Source organism: Melanerpes formicivorus, unplaced genomic scaffold (assembly GCF_026170545.1).
Source record: "Melanerpes formicivorus ecotype bairdi unplaced genomic scaffold, bMelFor1.0.p_v2 SCAF_70, whole genome shotgun sequence".
NCBI classification, from domain to species: Eukaryota; Metazoa; Chordata; class Aves; order Piciformes; family Picidae; genus Melanerpes; species Melanerpes formicivorus.
In genome coordinates this window covers 393,879-410,718 of record NW_027142422.1, presented here as the reverse complement: position 1 = coordinate 410,718, position 16,840 = coordinate 393,879, and the positions used below count along the sequence as shown (strand labels likewise).

General features: G+C 49.6%; 1 protein-coding gene across 1 annotated transcript in view; it reads left to right on the top strand.

Moving 5' to 3' along the window:
- The first annotated feature begins 14,019 nt into the window (after positions 1–14,019).
- The window catches only part of MYH15 (myosin heavy chain 15), a 54,922-nt gene continuing 52,101 nt past the window's right edge, over positions 14,020–16,840 (top strand). The window contains exons 1-2 of the mRNA XM_068163061.1: positions 14,020–14,156; positions 16,457–16,560. Coding sequence (XP_068019162.1) covers positions 14,063–14,156; positions 16,457–16,560 — 198 coding nt within the window. The 5' untranslated portion in view covers positions 14,020–14,062. The remainder of the gene's footprint in view (positions 14,157–16,456; positions 16,561–16,840) is intronic.

Below are 16,840 nucleotides of genomic sequence, written 5' to 3'. Positions count from 1 at the left end.
GATAGGAGAGGGGGCAATGGACTGAAGCTGGAAGAGGGAAGATTTAGACTGGATATTAGGAAGAAATTCTTGACACTGGAACAGGTTGCCCAGGGAGGCTGGGGATGCCCTCTCCCTGGAGGTGTTCAAGGCCAGGTTGGATGAAGCCTTGAGCAAGCTGCTCCAGTGGGAGATTGTCCCTGCCCATGGCGTGGGGATTGGCTCTAGATGATCTTTCAGGTCCCTTCCAACCCAAACCATTGTATGCTAAGTTTGGTAGGTGGTGAGGATTAACCCAACTAAAAGCTGTGGCTGAAGCTCTTGGTTTCTGTCTCCAATGCTCAGGCTTTCATGGCAAGTAGGAGCAGTGGGCTTGGGTATTCCTGAGAGATGGTTTGTGTCTCAGAGCCCAAAGAAAAGGAGCACTTCTACCACCTGCTCTCAATGACAAGGCTGAAAAGGTCTTTGCACCTAAAGCAGGGGCTGAGTCTTCAGTCTGGCTGGGAGGTAGAACATATTTGCTGTAGATGCAATGGCTTGCCTTTTGCAAATGGACTGAGCTTGTTGCAATCTGCTGATCTTTATTTAGCCTGGGTTCAAGTTAATTAGCTGTCACTTAAAGAATTATGGTGCTTGTGGGTTTTACTGAGTTGTGAATTATCTTAATGGAATAAAACAGGCTCTTGGAACTTTCCAGATAATTAAAACTAATTGAAATATCCTGCCTGCATGTATGTGAAGAAATCAGCTAACAATGAAGCCAAGTTATCAGAGATGGGTGGATTTAATGTTACCTATGCAGCACAGCACCACCCTGCTGTGTGACCCTGCTTTGGCAGGGGGCTTGGACCTGATGATCTCTGCAGGTCCCTTCCAAGCTCTAATGTGCTGTGGTACTGTGGCAGAGCCAGGCTAAAAACTCCTTAAACAGAGCCACTGTGATTTGAGAGGTAATAGAATTTGCTATCAGCCTTCAGCAGCAGCTGCAATGCCAGTGGTGGGGGGAATGGCACACACAGATCTCCACTGGTGGGTTAACTGTGTTGCTTAGCTTTAGTTGTTAAAGGTTAAATGGCTTGATGGTTGAGTGGCTTGCATGTTTCTGCTTGGGATGTGCCCCACACCACTGAAACCTGCTGGTGGGTGTGAGGGAGAGACACAGAGAACACCAGAAATGTGGTGCTGGCAGGACCCAGAATGCAGGATCTTCACTGAATGCCAGGTTGGAGGGGACCCCAAGGGTCATGCAGTCCAACCTTTCTAGGTGATAGTGTAGTTGAGGTGGGATGGCCCAGCACCACTTCTTTGCATGCCTTCTCCCTTTCACAAATGAAAAAGCAAAAGCCCCAAGCCAGTTCTTCTGCTGCAAATGAAGCCCCAGGGGTGGGAGTGGAACAGGCTGCTTTGTGAGGCTCCAGCCACCCAGAAGAGGTGCCAGCCTCTGCAGAGGGCTGGTACCCATCGGTGGTCTCATGCTTCTCCAGCAGCTTTGCCCTTAAAATAGCGCTCTCCTGCTTGGCACTCTGCTCCTCCAGAAAGCCAGAGATCTTCTGCAAGGGCCCCAGCTGGTGCTCCTCATTCAGTCTCACACAGCCAGATGGAAATGGGAACCTTCTGAAGGGGAGTGAAGAAAAGCAGCCTGATACAATGGATGGATGCAGTGGTTGCTCCTCCCGTGCGTTCAGGGAGGGGGAGTCCACTTTAAAAGGGTTTGCAGGGACACAGACCTTCATGTCCCTCAGTCCCAATCTGTTCTGGGCATGCAGCAATATTAAGACTCTTTGAACCTTCAAGCTGTGCATTTCTTCTTTCAGTGTGGTTGGGTTTCTTTCTATCTCATCTCTTAATTTCCTGGCTCAGTGATGCTTGGTTGGAGGCTAATGGTAGAACATTCCCAACAGCAGTTCTGGCCTTAATATCTGTTTTCATTCAGCTATGGAAGGAAACAAACACTGAGCCTGGATTTAGCCTGGGTCATCAGAAATCATGCTGTTGCATGTAAGTGCATATTTGATGATCTTTTCCTGTCATTGATTCATGCAGAATTATCAGAGCCTTTCAGCTGTGCTTGCATTTAAGGATCTCTTATTGGCTTTTGTTTTCCTTTTATTTACATGTTATGATTTCATGGCTGGGAAGACACTCTCCTAGCAAGTGCAGGATTCCTCTTTTGCTATTTCATACCTCTAAAGAAATGTTGATAGACATGGCAAGTGCTGAGTCCTGAGAGCAGTGAATTAGGGGAAAGTGTTCAGTCAGGCTACAGAGAAGGGCAGTGAGGCTGGGGAGAGGTCTGGAGCACAGCCCTGTGAGGAGAGGCTGAGGGAGCTGGGGTTGCTTAGCCTGCAGAAGAGGAGGCTCAGGGGAGACCTTATTGCTCTCTACAACTCCCTGAAGGGAGGCTGTAGCCAGGTGGGGGTTGGTCTCTTCTCCCAAGCAACCAGCACCAGAACAAGAGGACACAGTCTCAAGCTGTGCCAGGGGAAGTTCAGGCTGGATGTTAGGAAGAAGTTCTTCCCAGCAAGAGAGATTGGCCATTGGAATGTGATGCCCAGGGAGGTGGTGGAGTCACCATCCCTGGAGGTGTTATAAAAATGGCACTTTGGGACATGGTTTAATGGCCATGGTGGTCTCAGGTTGAAGGTTGGACTCAGTGGTCTTAAAGAGCTTTTCAAACCAAAACAATTCTAACATTCTATGGAGGCCACATTGCTGGAGACATTCAAGGTCAAACTTGATGTGGCCCTGAGCAATGTGATCCAGTTGGAGATGTCTCTGCTGGACTGCAGGGCAGGGTGGACAAAATGACCTTTGAGGGTCCCTTCCAACTTGATGCATTCTGTGATTAGATGGTGTTGGGTGATAGGTTGGACTCGATGACCTCAAAGGTCTCTTCCAACTTGGTCTGGTCTGGTCTATTCTGGTCTGGTCTATTCTATTCTATTCTATTCTATTCTATTCTATTCTATTCTGTTCTGTTCTGTCCTGTCCTGTCCTGTCCTGTCCTGTCCTGTCCTGTCCTGTCCTAACCTATTCTGTCCTGTCCTAACCTGTTCTGTCCTGTCCTAACCTATTCTGTGAGGCTGTGTGGCAGGAACCTGGTGCAGTGAAAGGAGGGGAGTGTGGGGCTGGTGGCATGTACCAGGACTTGGCTGCAGTACAGCATCAATTGGCAGGATCAGTTCAGCAGGTCTCCAAGGGAGATGCTCCTTTTATCTAGCACTGAGCTGTAAGCTTGGAGCTTCAGAACTGGGAGGGGAGAGGTTAGGAAATAAACTTGTGTTCAGAGCTATAAATATTCCTGTCTATATGTTTAGACACACTCAGGCACAGACACAGAAACCCATGTGTGCATATAGATGGGTTTGCAGAAGCACACAGCAGCCAGTCCCCCCCGAAGGCTGCTGCTGGGGAGAAGGATGTCATTTCCTTTTTTGGAGGTGTTTAAATTTGTCTGATAAGAAGCACCAAGTCATTAGGCTGGGTGAGAAGCACAGACGTGCTTTTTTGAGCTCGTGGCACAAAGCAATACCTCTGGAAATAGATTTTTCTTCCCAAACTGGCCTTGTTTTGACAAAGAGCTCTGCTGACTGAGTTTCCCTGTGGAGGTGACAAGCACAGCACAGCTCTGCTTGGAAAGAGAGATGTAATGGAAATGCTGAAAGCTGATGCAGCCTGGCTCTTGCAGTGCCTTCTTCCTGCTTAGGAGAGTGACAACCCCATCGGGGGGCCTGCGGGAAAGCTGGGGAGGGACTTTTCACAAGGGCTTGTAGTGATAGGATGGGGGAGGATGGCTCTGAGCTGGAAGAGGGAAGATTTAGGCTGGGTATTAGGAAGAAACTCTTTGCATTGAGGGTGCTGAGACACTGCAACAGGCTGGCCAGTGAGGTGGTGGATGCCCCCTCCCTGGAGATGTTCAAGGCCAGGTTGGATGAAGCTTTGAGCAACCTGCTCTAGTGTGGGGTGTCCCTGCCCATGGCAGGGGGGTTGGAACTGGATGATCTTTAAGGCCCCTTCCAATCCAAAGGACTCTGTTTGATTGAGCCTGTTAAGGTTTGCCATATTGACAGAGTCCCCCCACTCCATGGCAAGTATTTCCCCAATCCAACTGTTGCTGCATGTTTTTAGGCTCATTGAACCATGGAATCATCTGGGTTGGCAAAGACATCCGAGATCATTCGGTCCAACCACGACCCCTGCTCTGTGAAGTCCACCACTAAGCTGTACCCCCAAGCACCACATTTACACAGGTTTTGAACCCCGCCAGGGATGGTGACTCCACCACCACCCCTCCAGGCAGCCTGTTCCAATGCCTGACAACCCTTTCAGTGGGAAAAAAAGCTTCCTAATGTGCAGCCTAAACCTCCACTGGTGCAGCCAGGCCATTCCCTCTTGCAGTCTAGTTTGCAGTTGGCATAAGATAAACAAAAGACAGAAAGCAATCCTTGGCAGGAAGTTGAGTTATGAGTTACAGAAGCAAAAAGTTGAAGGATCCCTTTTGACTGAAAATGTTTCCTTTTCCTTCCTCCTCACTTCCTCTGAAAGACAAACCTCCATGGCAGCAAAGCCAGGTGCTCAGTAAGGGCTGCACCCAACCTTGGCCATACCTGAGGGGCAATCTCTGCATCCTCAGGGCTGGAATGAACAGAAAGGCCAAGGAAGGCACATTGGTTTGCAGGAGCTCGGTGCTGGGAGCTGGAATCTGTTGTGTCTGAAGGCCTCAGAAGTTTTTAGGGCAGTGCTGCCTATTGAAATGGAAATGTGATTTTTCAGGTTGCTTGAGCACAGAGAGTGAGTGACAGTCTCAGGCTGAAGTGTAGGGGATGAAGTGTCTTTGAAGCCAGGCTGTGGAAGCCAAACCCTAGAGGGAGGTTTATGGATTTCTTTTTTTTAATGATATATTTTTTTTTCCCTGTGTTGATCAAGGCTAAAAAACTTCTGACTGCTGATTCCAGAAGGGCATAATGGAGAGGGTGAACCAGCTGGGGTGGTTTTAATGAAGTGCTGTGCAAAGAAGTGCCAAAAAGATGAGCCTGAACTACTCCCATGCTTCGTTAGGGCTCTTAACTCCATGCCTTTCCCTGGTGGGTATGGGTAATGCAGAGTAATTTCAGGTGGGGGGGAGGGAAATCCTAATCACTGATAGAGACTTTGGGGTCTCTGGAAGTAGGGGGAAGGATACAGAGCAACCCTGCAAACATGCTGTTGAATACTCCCTGCCCTGAGGATCAGAGAGGCTCCAGAATATCACAGTATCACAGTATCACAGTATCACTTAGGTTGGAAAGGACCTCGAGGATCATCGAGTCCAACCTGACACCGCAGACCCCATGACTAGACCATGGCACCAAGTGCCACGTCCAATCTCCCCTTGAACGCCTCCAGGGTCGATGACTCAACCACCTCCCTGGGCAACCCGTTCCAATGCCGAACGACTCGCTCGGTGAAGAACTTCCTCCTCACCTCGAGTCTGAACCTCCCCTGGCGCAGCTTCAGACTGTGTCCCCTTGTTCTGGTGCTGGTTGCCTGGGAGAAGAGGCCAACTCCCTCCTGGCTACAACCACCCTTCAGGTAGTTGTAGAGGGCAATAAGGTCACCCCTGAGCCTCCTCTTCTCCAGGCTAAACAATCCCAGCTCCCTCAGCCTCTCCTCATAGGGCTTGTAATTAACCTTAGAGAAGTCTGAATCACATGTTAAAGAGACTCAGTGCATGTGCTTTGCTGTGTTTTACTCCCAATTGCACATGAATGTGGTTAATGTGAGGAGAAACCTCATTGCTTTGTGCCACTCCCTGAGAGGAGGTTGGAGTGAAGTGGGGATCAGTCTCTTCTTTCTAGTATCAGTTGATACCATAAGAGGTAATGGCCTGAAATGGTGCCAGGGGAGCTTTAGGTTGGATGCCATGGAAATGTCTTTCCTGCAAGAGTGCTCAGGCATTGGCACAGGCTGCCCAGGGAGGTGGTGGAGTCACAGTCCCTGGAAGGTGTTCAAGAAACCTGTGGCCATGGCACTGTGGGACATGGTTTATTGGCCATGGTGGTCTTAGGTAGATAGTTGGACTCAAAGATCTTAGAGGTCTTTTCCAACTCACACAACTCTGTGATACTATGGAGAGCAGAAACTTCTCAGAGAAGGGGTGGAGGAATGTCAGCTTTTGGAGAGAGAGGAGTGAGGAGGCATGTGACAAAAACTTTCCTCTTCCCAAGTGCATTTACAGCTCTGAGGAGCTGAGACCATGCATTTCGTTAGGCACAGGTTTTACTCTCCTCACCTTCCTATTCTGCCTGCAGGCTGTGAGTCAGGCTGAGATTGATTTATCAGGGCTGCTAATCTGCTCTCAAAGTGCTGTCAGTCTCGCTTCCAGGAGCTGAGCTCTCCCATTAAAGCCCTGACCTATTTAAACGTTCTTCAGATACCATAATGATTGAATGTCAGCGAGGGAGAGGCAGCAGTGACAGTTCTGAAATGTTTATTACCCTAGCCTGGGTTGGGAGGAGCTGCCAGTGCAGCCCAGAGCTGGGCACTTGGCTGGGGATGAGAGGCAGGGGCCTGCTGGCAGCCTGGCCAAGGGATGGATGCTGCTGAGAGCTACCAACCTAAGGAAGGCTGCTCCCTCTCTTTGTTCCATGTGTTAATTCTCCACAGCCACTGGTGAATCCAGGCTGCTCAGAGGGTGAAGAGGTGTTCTGTTTCAGGGCTCTGCGTGCTAGCAGCAGTAGATCACGCATTTCAGTGGCTTAAAAGGCACTTAAAACATTTTTGGTGGCTTAGAAGTTCTTTCCCCAGGCATGTTTGTATGAGAGCAGATGCCTTCCACAGAGACATTTGCATTTCCTCTGTGCCATCCCACCACACAAGAGCTACCAGCAGAGAATCAATTAGAGGAAACCATCTTAAATTACCCTGAAAGGAGCATGAAAAGAAGCTCCTGATACTTCAGAGGGCACACTTGTGGCCCCTGCCTGCTCTGGGCACTGCAGCAGGGGGAGCACAAAGGCTTGCAGAAGCCTGAAGATTCCTGGTTCCAATAATGGGAGTCTAGCTGTCACAAACACATTGTAAAAGCACTGGTTAGAGCAAATCCTCTCATCCTTCAGAGATGTTAGCAGAACACAGCTATTTTTAAAGCTAAGCTTCTCTCCCTCTTCAGTTCCTCTTTGGGGCATCAACGGCTCCAAGATTTAAGCCATCTTTCCTTGCAAGAGAAGATGCATCCACTCAGAGAGGATGGACCTGGCTTTGCTGCTGGGTATGATGTTCACATTTCCCTTCTGCCAAAACCATTTCCATGTGGATGACCTTTCTCTTTCAAAGAGCATCCAGCTAGATCATTCTGCCTCTCTTCCACTTGCCATTGAAACAGAACAGAATAGAATAGACCAGACCAGACCAGGTTGGAAGAGACCTTCAAGATCATCGCGTCCAACCCATCAACCAATCCAACCCACCTAAACAACAGCACCAAGCACCCCATCAAGTCTCCTCCTGAACACCTCCAGTGATGGTGACTCCAATGGAGACTGCAATAGCAGCAGGGACCAGTGCCCAAAGAAACCACCTGAGGTAAGGAGCAGGTTCTCAAGCTCTTTAGATACAGACACTTAGATGCATGTTGTGGAGGGATAGTCTCTTCTGCTTGCTTACAAGGAGCCTGACTCGGAAGACACTTTCTCCAAGCAGGTCAAGGGAGGCTCTCCTTCCCCTTTGCTCTGCCCTGGGAAGACCATCTGGAGTGTTGTGTCCAGTTTGGGGCTCCCTATTTCAAGAGGGACAAGGGTACACTATCCAGCAGAGGCTGAGGACAATGAAGAGACTGGAACATCAGTCTCATGAGGACAGGCTGAGAGACCTGGGGCCCTTTAGCATGGGAAAGAGAAGCCTGAGAGGGGATCTGATCAATGGTTACAAATACCTTAAGGGTGGATGTCAGGAAGGGGCCAGGCTCTTTTCACTGGTGCCCAGTGATATGACAAGGGGCAAAGGACACAAACTGGAACACAGGAAGTCCCACCTCAACACGAGGGAAAATGTCTTTGCTGTGAGGGTGCTGGAGCCCTGGGGCAGGCTGCCTGGGGCAGGCTGTGAAGTCTCCTCTGGAGACTTTCAAAACCCACCTGGACATATTCTTGTGTGCCCTGCTTTGGCACAGGTGTTGGACTCAGTCTACAGAGGTCCCTTCCAACCCCTACCATGCTATGATTCTATGAAAGAGAGGTCAGGAGACATGGGTGGGAAAGCCTTTTGCTTGGTTTGCACTGCCAGGCAATTCTCTGGAGGTCCCTTCCACCCCTTCCCCTTCTAGGATTCTATATCTTGCCTTGGTGTTCTTCCATCTCCCTGCCCTTTCTTCCCAGGAGTGCCAGCTTAGTGCAGTGCCCATTTTTGTTATGAGCAGTCTCAAGAGCAGCTTTTGTCAGAACCCAGCTGGCTGGTCAGCCTCTTCTCTAAGAGAGTCGAGGTGGTTGATAAGTGAGCTTTTACAGACCCCAGATGCCAGCTTTTCTATATAAGCTCACAATATTGACACTATCTGAGGCCAGAGCTGATAAACCTTATTGCATTCCTTTCCAACATGTAATGTTATTAAAAATAGGTTAGGCACAAGGGCTTCTTATCAAAGTCCCTTCTTTCCCTAGAAACAGTGGCCAGCCTTAACCTTTCTAAAAGTAGCCCCTGCCAGAGACAAATGTCTTTGGTTGCCACTGCTGCAGATTTCATCTCGGGGAAATGTGCTGCAAAGTCCAGCTCCTATCACAAGAAAGTGAATAAACCCCAGAAAGGCAGGAGGGACAGGGGCACCATCAGCTCACATCAGGACAGCAAGGAAAAGCAACTGACCAGTTTTGAAGCAGTGCTGGTTGTGTCTCTTTGCAAGTGACATGGGTGCTGAACTAGCACTGGCATTAGCTACAGAGCAGGGAAACAGCCACAAACAGTTGTTTGCAGCCCCCAGGAAGCAAAGGGAGGAGTGGGAGTGAGATGGCAGTGCTGATGCAGGGCTGATGGAAGCTGAGTGTCTGCAGAGCAGAAAGAAAGAAAAGGCAAGTGATCACAGCCTGCTGGTGACAGGCAAGGGAGGTGGCAATGGAATATTGTGTTTGGAAGGAAAGCAGTGTGAGAGAGGAGCAGGAGTAAGGATGGATTGGCATGTTCTGCCCTCATGGCATGAAATAATCATCATCAAAGAATCAGTCTGGGTCTGCACAGCAGAGTAACTGCATCCATAGCTCGTGGTGATGCATGCAAGGGACCTTGTTTCAGATTGTGTGATCAGGGGTGTCTGCTCGAGCTGTACACAACCACTGCTCACCTGAGCAGCTGAGAGGATGAGCTGCTTTCTTTGTTACCACACATGAAAGCAAGAAGGTGATGAGTTGGACCCAACATCAACACACATCCATGCTGTGGGACACTGAGCACCTCTAGAGCAGCAGGCTAGGAGGGGTGGGAGGAAGCGATGGTTTAAGGACACAAATGAGAAGAACACAGCAGCCAGCTGAGTGAAACAGTGTGATACACACCAAACATCTTCAGCTCAAGCACAGGCTCCTTCTACAGATCCATGGAGACCTGATCTGAAGCTTGAGGAGGGTAGATTTAGACTGGGTATTAGGAAGGGTGGTGAGATGCTGGAACAGGTTGCCCATGGAGGTCATGGGTGCCCCCTCCCTGGAGATGTTCAAGCAGGTTGGATGGGGCCTTGAGCAGCCTGCTGTAGTGGGAGGTGTCCCTACCCATGGCAGGGAGGTTGGAACTGGATGATCTTTAAGGCCCCTTCCAACCCAAACCATTCTATGAATCGATGAGACCATGACTGAAAACTTCACCCTGAGCTTCAGCAGGAGACCCTCTCCTTGACTTAGGTCTGTCTGGAGGTAGGCAGGTCTCTAGCAAAGCAGTAGTGATTCTCTGTCTCTTGGTTGCATTCTCCAAATGCTAAAAATATCTGGTTGCTAAAGCACTCAGATCCTCAGGCCTGCCACATCAATCTCCCATCTCTGAGTCTACCACTTCCACAGATTCCTCCCTTTCTTACAAACCTACTTTGTCTGTGCAACCTGTCGCTGTCCAGCCAGCGGCACAACAGCTTTAAAAATAGCCCACTTGGTATGCAAGCATTTTTCCTCTCTGATCACAAACCAAACCACTTGCTACTGTGGGCACCTAAGAATCCAGGGAAGCTGTGGATAAGCTCCCTCCCTGCTCCCTCTTGACTTCTTGGCATTGAGTTTTCTGAAGCCCTAATATATTGTCTTCCTTTGTAGTCAGCAAGCACTGAAGAATGGCATGAAGGCTCTTCCAGCTCCAGCTGTTCTATGATTCTCCACAGTATGGATTCATACATTCATCACATGGTTTGGGCTGGAAGGGACCTTAAAGTTCATCTAGTTCCAACCCCCATGCCATGGGGTGGGACATCTCCTGCTAGACCAGATTGCTCAAGGTCCCATCCAGTCTGGGCTTGAATGGCTGCAGGGAGAGGGCATCCACAGCTTCCCTGGGAAACTTGTCCTAGAGTTTCACTACCCTTCAGAGCAGCTTGAGGTCAGGCTTCTATGGATATCCACATCATTCATTTTCCTTTCTCCTTTTGTGCTCAGCTCATGCTAGAACCAGAGGAAACCTCTCTCTTTCCACCCATGGTGGGAAAAACAAATCAATCTGGAGGTGTCAATTGTTTTGCTATTGGTGAGCTGAAATGAAGTGAGACCTGAGTTGCTTATGGTACTTGTCCTACATGCAAAATGAGGGTGTGAGCAGAAGGCCAGAGGTTGCCTAAACTCAGTATCATCAATGAGTTACCTGGGGAAAAGCACTCACTGGAATTGGTGCCTGCTTCTTTTCACTGCCTGTGATTCACTTCCCAGGCAGAATCAATGTGTTCCTAAACTCCTTCCTTCCCTGCCTTGTCTTGTTCCTAAACTGGGAGGTCCCTGTGTGTATACCAGAGCTGAGCCTATAGGATTGGCTTTCAAGAAAACCATTTAAGAAGGGGATTTGAAGTGGTGTGTGGCTGGGATGTGAGAACTCACATCAGAGATTTGTTGCTTGAAGGCAGCTTGGCTCACAGATCCAGATTCCCTCTATAATCACTTGTCCCTTGTCCATGAAGCTGCAATTTTTGCACTATAGGGCAGTTACAGAATAATAGTCTTTGTTTTCACACACCCTGTGCCTCAAACCCATGGTAATTAAGTTCTGAGGCGCTTGGGAAAACAATCCTTGGCCCTGTGAAAACACAGGAGCAGGAAAAGCTTCTTCCATGAAGTCATGAAGCAAGAATGGCGTGGCGAGGAGCACGCTGCTCCCCACTGACATTCCTCCCCCCCTCCCTCTCACCAGCCACACATGTCCCCTCCTCATGCATTGTCTCCTCACCCAGGATCCTCTGGACAAATATAGGCATGGAGGAAAACTGCTGATGCCTTTAAACAGTTATCACCAGTGACCTTGAGCTGGGGGCATATAAAGTGTGGAGCAGGCAGAGCGGTGACGCTTTCTGTGTGCTCTCCAGGGTGAGTACCAAACTCTCTCACTTCTAACTGTGTTGTTATGGGTTGATGTGACTAGGGTTGTCCTGTGGCTTAAGGTTTCAGTAGTGATATCACTAAACATAGAGTGCTACTCATCCTGGGGTGCTGCTTGAATGGCAAATAAATGTCTCTTCTCTAACAGCAGAATGAATAACCTCTTAGCAAAGCGTGTCCCTTGTAAGCATGCATCTGGATGCACTGATTAGCCAGCTCCTGCAAGTTAGATTTTCTGGCTTCTCTATCAGCCACCAATTTGGCTGGTGCAGTTTGTAATTTTAAGCAGCTTGTTGGTACAAGGAGGGTTTTTTATTCCAACCTGAGTTACAACCCCTGGAGAACTGCTGAGCTGCCTGGCAATGACCGCGGGTGCCCGCTGCTGCTGCTGTGGATGAGCCCTCAACGAGACAGAAGCTCTCCCAACAGTCCCAGCAAGGATCAATTAGGTCCTTTCTTTCCACATCTGAACACATCACCAACCTGGTGGTGTCACTTAAATTGTGCCAGGGCAAGCTGAGGTTGCTGCAGGAGTGGTCAGGCATTGAAACAGGCTGCACAGGGAGGTGGTGGAGTCACCGTCCCTGGAGGTGTTCAACAAACGTGTGGCCATGGCACTCTGGGACAGGGTTTAATGGCCATGGTGGTGTTAAGTTGATGGCTGGACCTGATCATCTTAGAGGTCTTTTCCAACCAAAACAATTCTGTGATCCCATGTGTGCTATTTCCTGCAAGGACTCAGTGTTTGCAAGGATTTTCCCCAAGTTCATCCAGAGAGGCTGACTCCTCTTGTGGTTAGCTAGGGCAGGTTGAACAGACAGCAAATCCTTTTCTCTCTGCTTTGTCTTTCCCATCTACGCTGTCTTTTACAAATGCTCTTGTGGCCTAAGCTAAACAGCATTTCCAGTTTCTCATATCTGGCAATGGAATTGCCTCACTAAGCTCCCTGCACCCCCAGGGTGCACACCGGACTCTGTTGTAGCTCCAAGAAGATGAGACTGCTGGAAAATACAGAATTCTCTCCCAACTGCCATAACCATCACAGAATCACAGAATGATTTGGGTTGGAAGGGACCTCCAAGATCATCTGGCTCCAACCCCTCTGCCACAGGCTGGGACACCTTCCCCTAGACCAGGTTGCTCAAGGCCCCATACCTGCTCTAGTGGTTCCCCCTGAATAGATACAAGAGTGCAAACTGGGTAAGAAGGTGGTAGCTGAGTAACTGTACTTAAGAGGTCTGCAAGTGGATCTAGGCTGCACAGAAGTGAGTTAGAATATTTCAGTATTCATCAGGGCTTGTGAGACTCTGTCCTGAGTTCTGGAGAGCAGCACTAGACTGGCTCCTCTGGCACTGCAGGTTTAATGTGAGATGACACTGACATTCTCTGACACTGCTCTGGTTGAATGTATGAGCTGATGTCATTTCACTGCTCAACCAGAGCTGAGACACACTCCCCATGGGAGAAAAACTTCACCATGCTAGCTGTGAGTTGAGTCTCCTGCTGGGAATGTTGGTCAGTAGGCAATATCAAAATAATCAGTGGTAGTTGTGCTTCTGTAGGCTCTTAATCTTTAACAAGGGGAAAAGCTAAGGCTAGTTCTGAGGAAAAAGAGATTTTGCTCTGCAGCAAAAAGACAGAAGGTCTCCAGCTTGTACTGTGGCAGCAAGAGAGGGTAGAAGGGCAACAAAGCTGGTGAAGGGTCCAGAGAAAAAGTCCCATGAGGAATAGCTGAGGGAACTGGGGTTGTTCAGTCTGGAGAAGAGAAGGCTGAGTGGAGACCTCACAGACCTCATTGCCCTCTACAGCTCCCTGAAGGAAAGTTGGAGGAAGGTTGGGGTCAGCCTCCTCTCCCTAGTATCAGGTGACAGGATGAGAAGAAATGGCCTGAAATTATGCAGGGGAGGTTTAGGTTGGAGATTAGGATTGCTGCAAGAGTGCTCAGGCATTGGAGCAGGTTGGAGTCACCATCCCTGGAGGTGTTTGAGAAACATATGGACATGGCACTGTGGGAGATGGTTTAATGGCCATGGTGGTCTTAGGTTGAAGGTTGGAAGGGGTCAGAGTAGGCCCCCATGAAGTGGTTTTTCAATTTACAGCTTGAAGCAGCTACTTTATCTCCTGCTCTTAAGCACCACTGGTGCCACAAAGAGATTAAATTCTCCTGTGGAGATAACTGTGACCCCATGTCAAGGTTCCCAACCACCCAGGAGCTGGCTGCTTTAAATAAGCTGAGCCAGGAAAGGGTTTATCTGAAGGTGCAGTGCAGCTCCACATCTGTGTTGGGTGTTTGTGTTTCAATCTGATCATTGATTTAATCAGTAGAAGGTTGGACTTGATGATCTTAGGGATCTTTTCCAACCTTCATGATTCTGTGATGGTTTTATGATCGCTTTGATCAGCCAGCTGCTGTTGTGCTGGTTGTTTTGTCCTGTCTCAAGTCACCCACAAAAGCAGCTGATGGTTGGTTTGGTGTTGTTTCTTTTCTCCTCTCCTTTGGTAGACCAGGTCCCTTCCTTTTCCCTCGTTGACCTGTGCCACATTAAACCGCCACCATGATGATGGACATGTCAGAGTTCGGGGAGGCTGCTCCCTTCCTCCGCAAGAGCGAGAAGGAGCTGATGATGGCACAGACCGTCGCCTTCGATGGTGAGTCGCAGCACCCCTCGTGCTGCCAGGGGCTGGCTGAGAGGCGTCACAGAATGGTTTGAGTTGGAAGGGACCTTCAAAGGTCATCTTGTCCAACTCCCCTTCAGTCAGCAGAGACATCTGCAGCTAGAGACATCTGCATCTCTGCTCCTCAGTTTAGGAAGGAGGTTGACTTGCTGGAGCGTGTCCAGAGAAGGGCAACAAAGTTGATGAGGGGCTTGGAGCACAGCCCTGTGAGGAGAGGCTGAGGGAGCTGGGGTTGCTCAGCCTGGAGAAGAGGAGACTCAGGGCAGACCTTATTGCTGTCTACAACTACCTGAAGGGAGGTTGTAGACAGGCAGAGGTTGGTCTCTTCTCCCAGGCAACCAGCACCAGAACAAGAGGACACAGTCTCAGGCTGTGCCAGGGGAGGTTTAGACTGGATGTTAGGAGGAAGTTTTACACAGAGAGAGTGATTGCCCATTGGAATGGGCTGCCCAGGGAGGTGGTGGAGTCACCATCACTGGAGGTGTTCAGGAGGAGACTTGACAGGGTGCTTGGTGCCATGGGTTAGTTGGTTGGGTGGTGTTGGATGATAGGTTGGACGCGATGATCTTGAAGGTCTCTTCCAGCCTGGTCTGGTCTGGTCTGGTCTGGTCTATTCTATTCTACTCTATTCTATTCTACTCTACTCTACTCTACTCTACTCTACTCTACTCTACTCTACTCTACTCTACTCTACTCTACTCTACTCTACTCTACTCTATTCTATTCTATTCTATTCTATTCTATTCTATTCTATTCTATTCTATTCTATTCTATTCTATTCTAGAGCAGGTTGCCCAGAGCCCAAAAAAAGCCTGACCTGGAATGGTTCCAGGGAGGAGGTGGTGGAAGCCCCAGTGCCCACTGATAGCTTTCAGATGCTGACACCTTCAGATTCATAGATTGAGAGAACAGTTTGGGTTGGTAGCAACCTTAAAGATCATCTAGTTCCAGCCCCTCTGGCATGGACAGGGACACCTTCCACTAGACCAGGATGCTCAAGGCCTTGTCCTTGAACACCTCCAGGGAGGGGGCATCCTGAGGTGCAACAGTGTAAGTATGAACAGCCACAGCACCTCACCATTCAGAATAGCTGCTGTAACTAAAGACTCCGAGCAGCCACAGAGATAACTCAATGTGAATTATTCATATTGCTGTTTTTTCAAGACAAACCTCAGAAGAAGGTGCAGGAAGAAGGCTGAATCTGGTTAAATCTGGCAGCAAAATAATGTGGGCTGAATTCCTCACCCAGACTGCAGTTTTTCTCCAAATGCCTTAATTTGGGCTTGGATCTCAGCTTTTCCATCTGCACACTGGTGATGACAGCAATGGATTTCCCATGCAGGCTGAGGCTTAGCATTTTTGAAATCATAGAATCATGTTTTGACACCTTGTGCTGGGAGGATATAGAGGAAGCCAAGTGGTAGTTTCAAAGGTGAACCAACATGTAGGAGCCCTACAGCTTTTGCTTTGGCAGGCAGCCCCCCAGCACTGCCCATCTGCTCCAGTGCCAGGGCGTTTGTGGTCATAGAATCATAGAATGGTTTCAGTTAGAAGGGATCTTAAAGCTCATCAAGTTCCAAGCCCCCTGCCATGGGCAGGGACACCTTTCAATAGACCAGGCTGATCAATAGACCAGGCTGATCAAGCCTCCTCTCTGGAGGTGTGAAAGGTTAGGTTGGATGAGGGCATCTACAACCTCCCTGGACAACCTGATCCAGTGTCTCACCACCCTCACTGTCAAGAATGTCTTCCTAATATCCAGTCTAAATCTCCCCTCTTCCAGCTCAGAGCCATTGCCTCTCATCATATCACCAGAAGCCCTTGTAAGAAGTCCCTCCCCAGCTCTCAGGTAGCCCTCTTCAAGTACTGGAAGGCTGCTTCAAGGTCTCCCCAGAGCCTTCCCTTTTCCAGGCTGAACAGCCCCAACTCTCCCAGCCCGTCCCCACAGCAGAGGTGCTGCAGCCCTCTGATCACCTTCGTGGCCTCCTCTGGACCCACTCCAGCAGTTTCATGTTCTTGTGCTGAGGGCACCAGAGCTGGACACAGTGCTGCAGCTGGGTTCTCAGCACAGCAGAGGAAAGGGGCAGAATCACCTCCCTTGTCCTGCTGGTCACACTTCTTTTGCTGCCGCCCAGGACACGGCTGCCTCCTGTGCTGCCAGCGCACATTGCATGTTGCTTGTGCAGAAGAAGTAACCAGCATCCTCCCAGAGCTGGGCACGGTGGTGCTGTCTGATGCAAGGCCATGAACCCTCTGTCTCCTTAACTTCCCAGGGAAGAAGAAATGTTGGGTTCCCGACGAGAAGAAAGCTTACGTGGAAGGCGAAATCACGGAGAGCAGCGATGGCAAAGTGACCGTGCAGACAGCTGACGGAAGGGTACAGCAGCAGTCTTGTCTCACCCGTGCTGACAGGGCTGGAGCAGCCAGCTCCAGACACTGCCTGTCCCAGATTAAGCCCAGGTGCTGGTTTCATGGTATGGGCTGCAAACGGGAAGCCCCCAGTAACAGAGACCCTCTCAGACTGGCACATGAAGAGCCACCAAGGGAAAGGCAGCAGTGAGGTGGTGGGTAAGAGCCCACCAGGCACTGCTCAGCAGTGGGAGGTCTGGCAGCAGAGGTGTGCAACCAGCTAGCTCTGGTTTGGCCCCCAGAGGTTT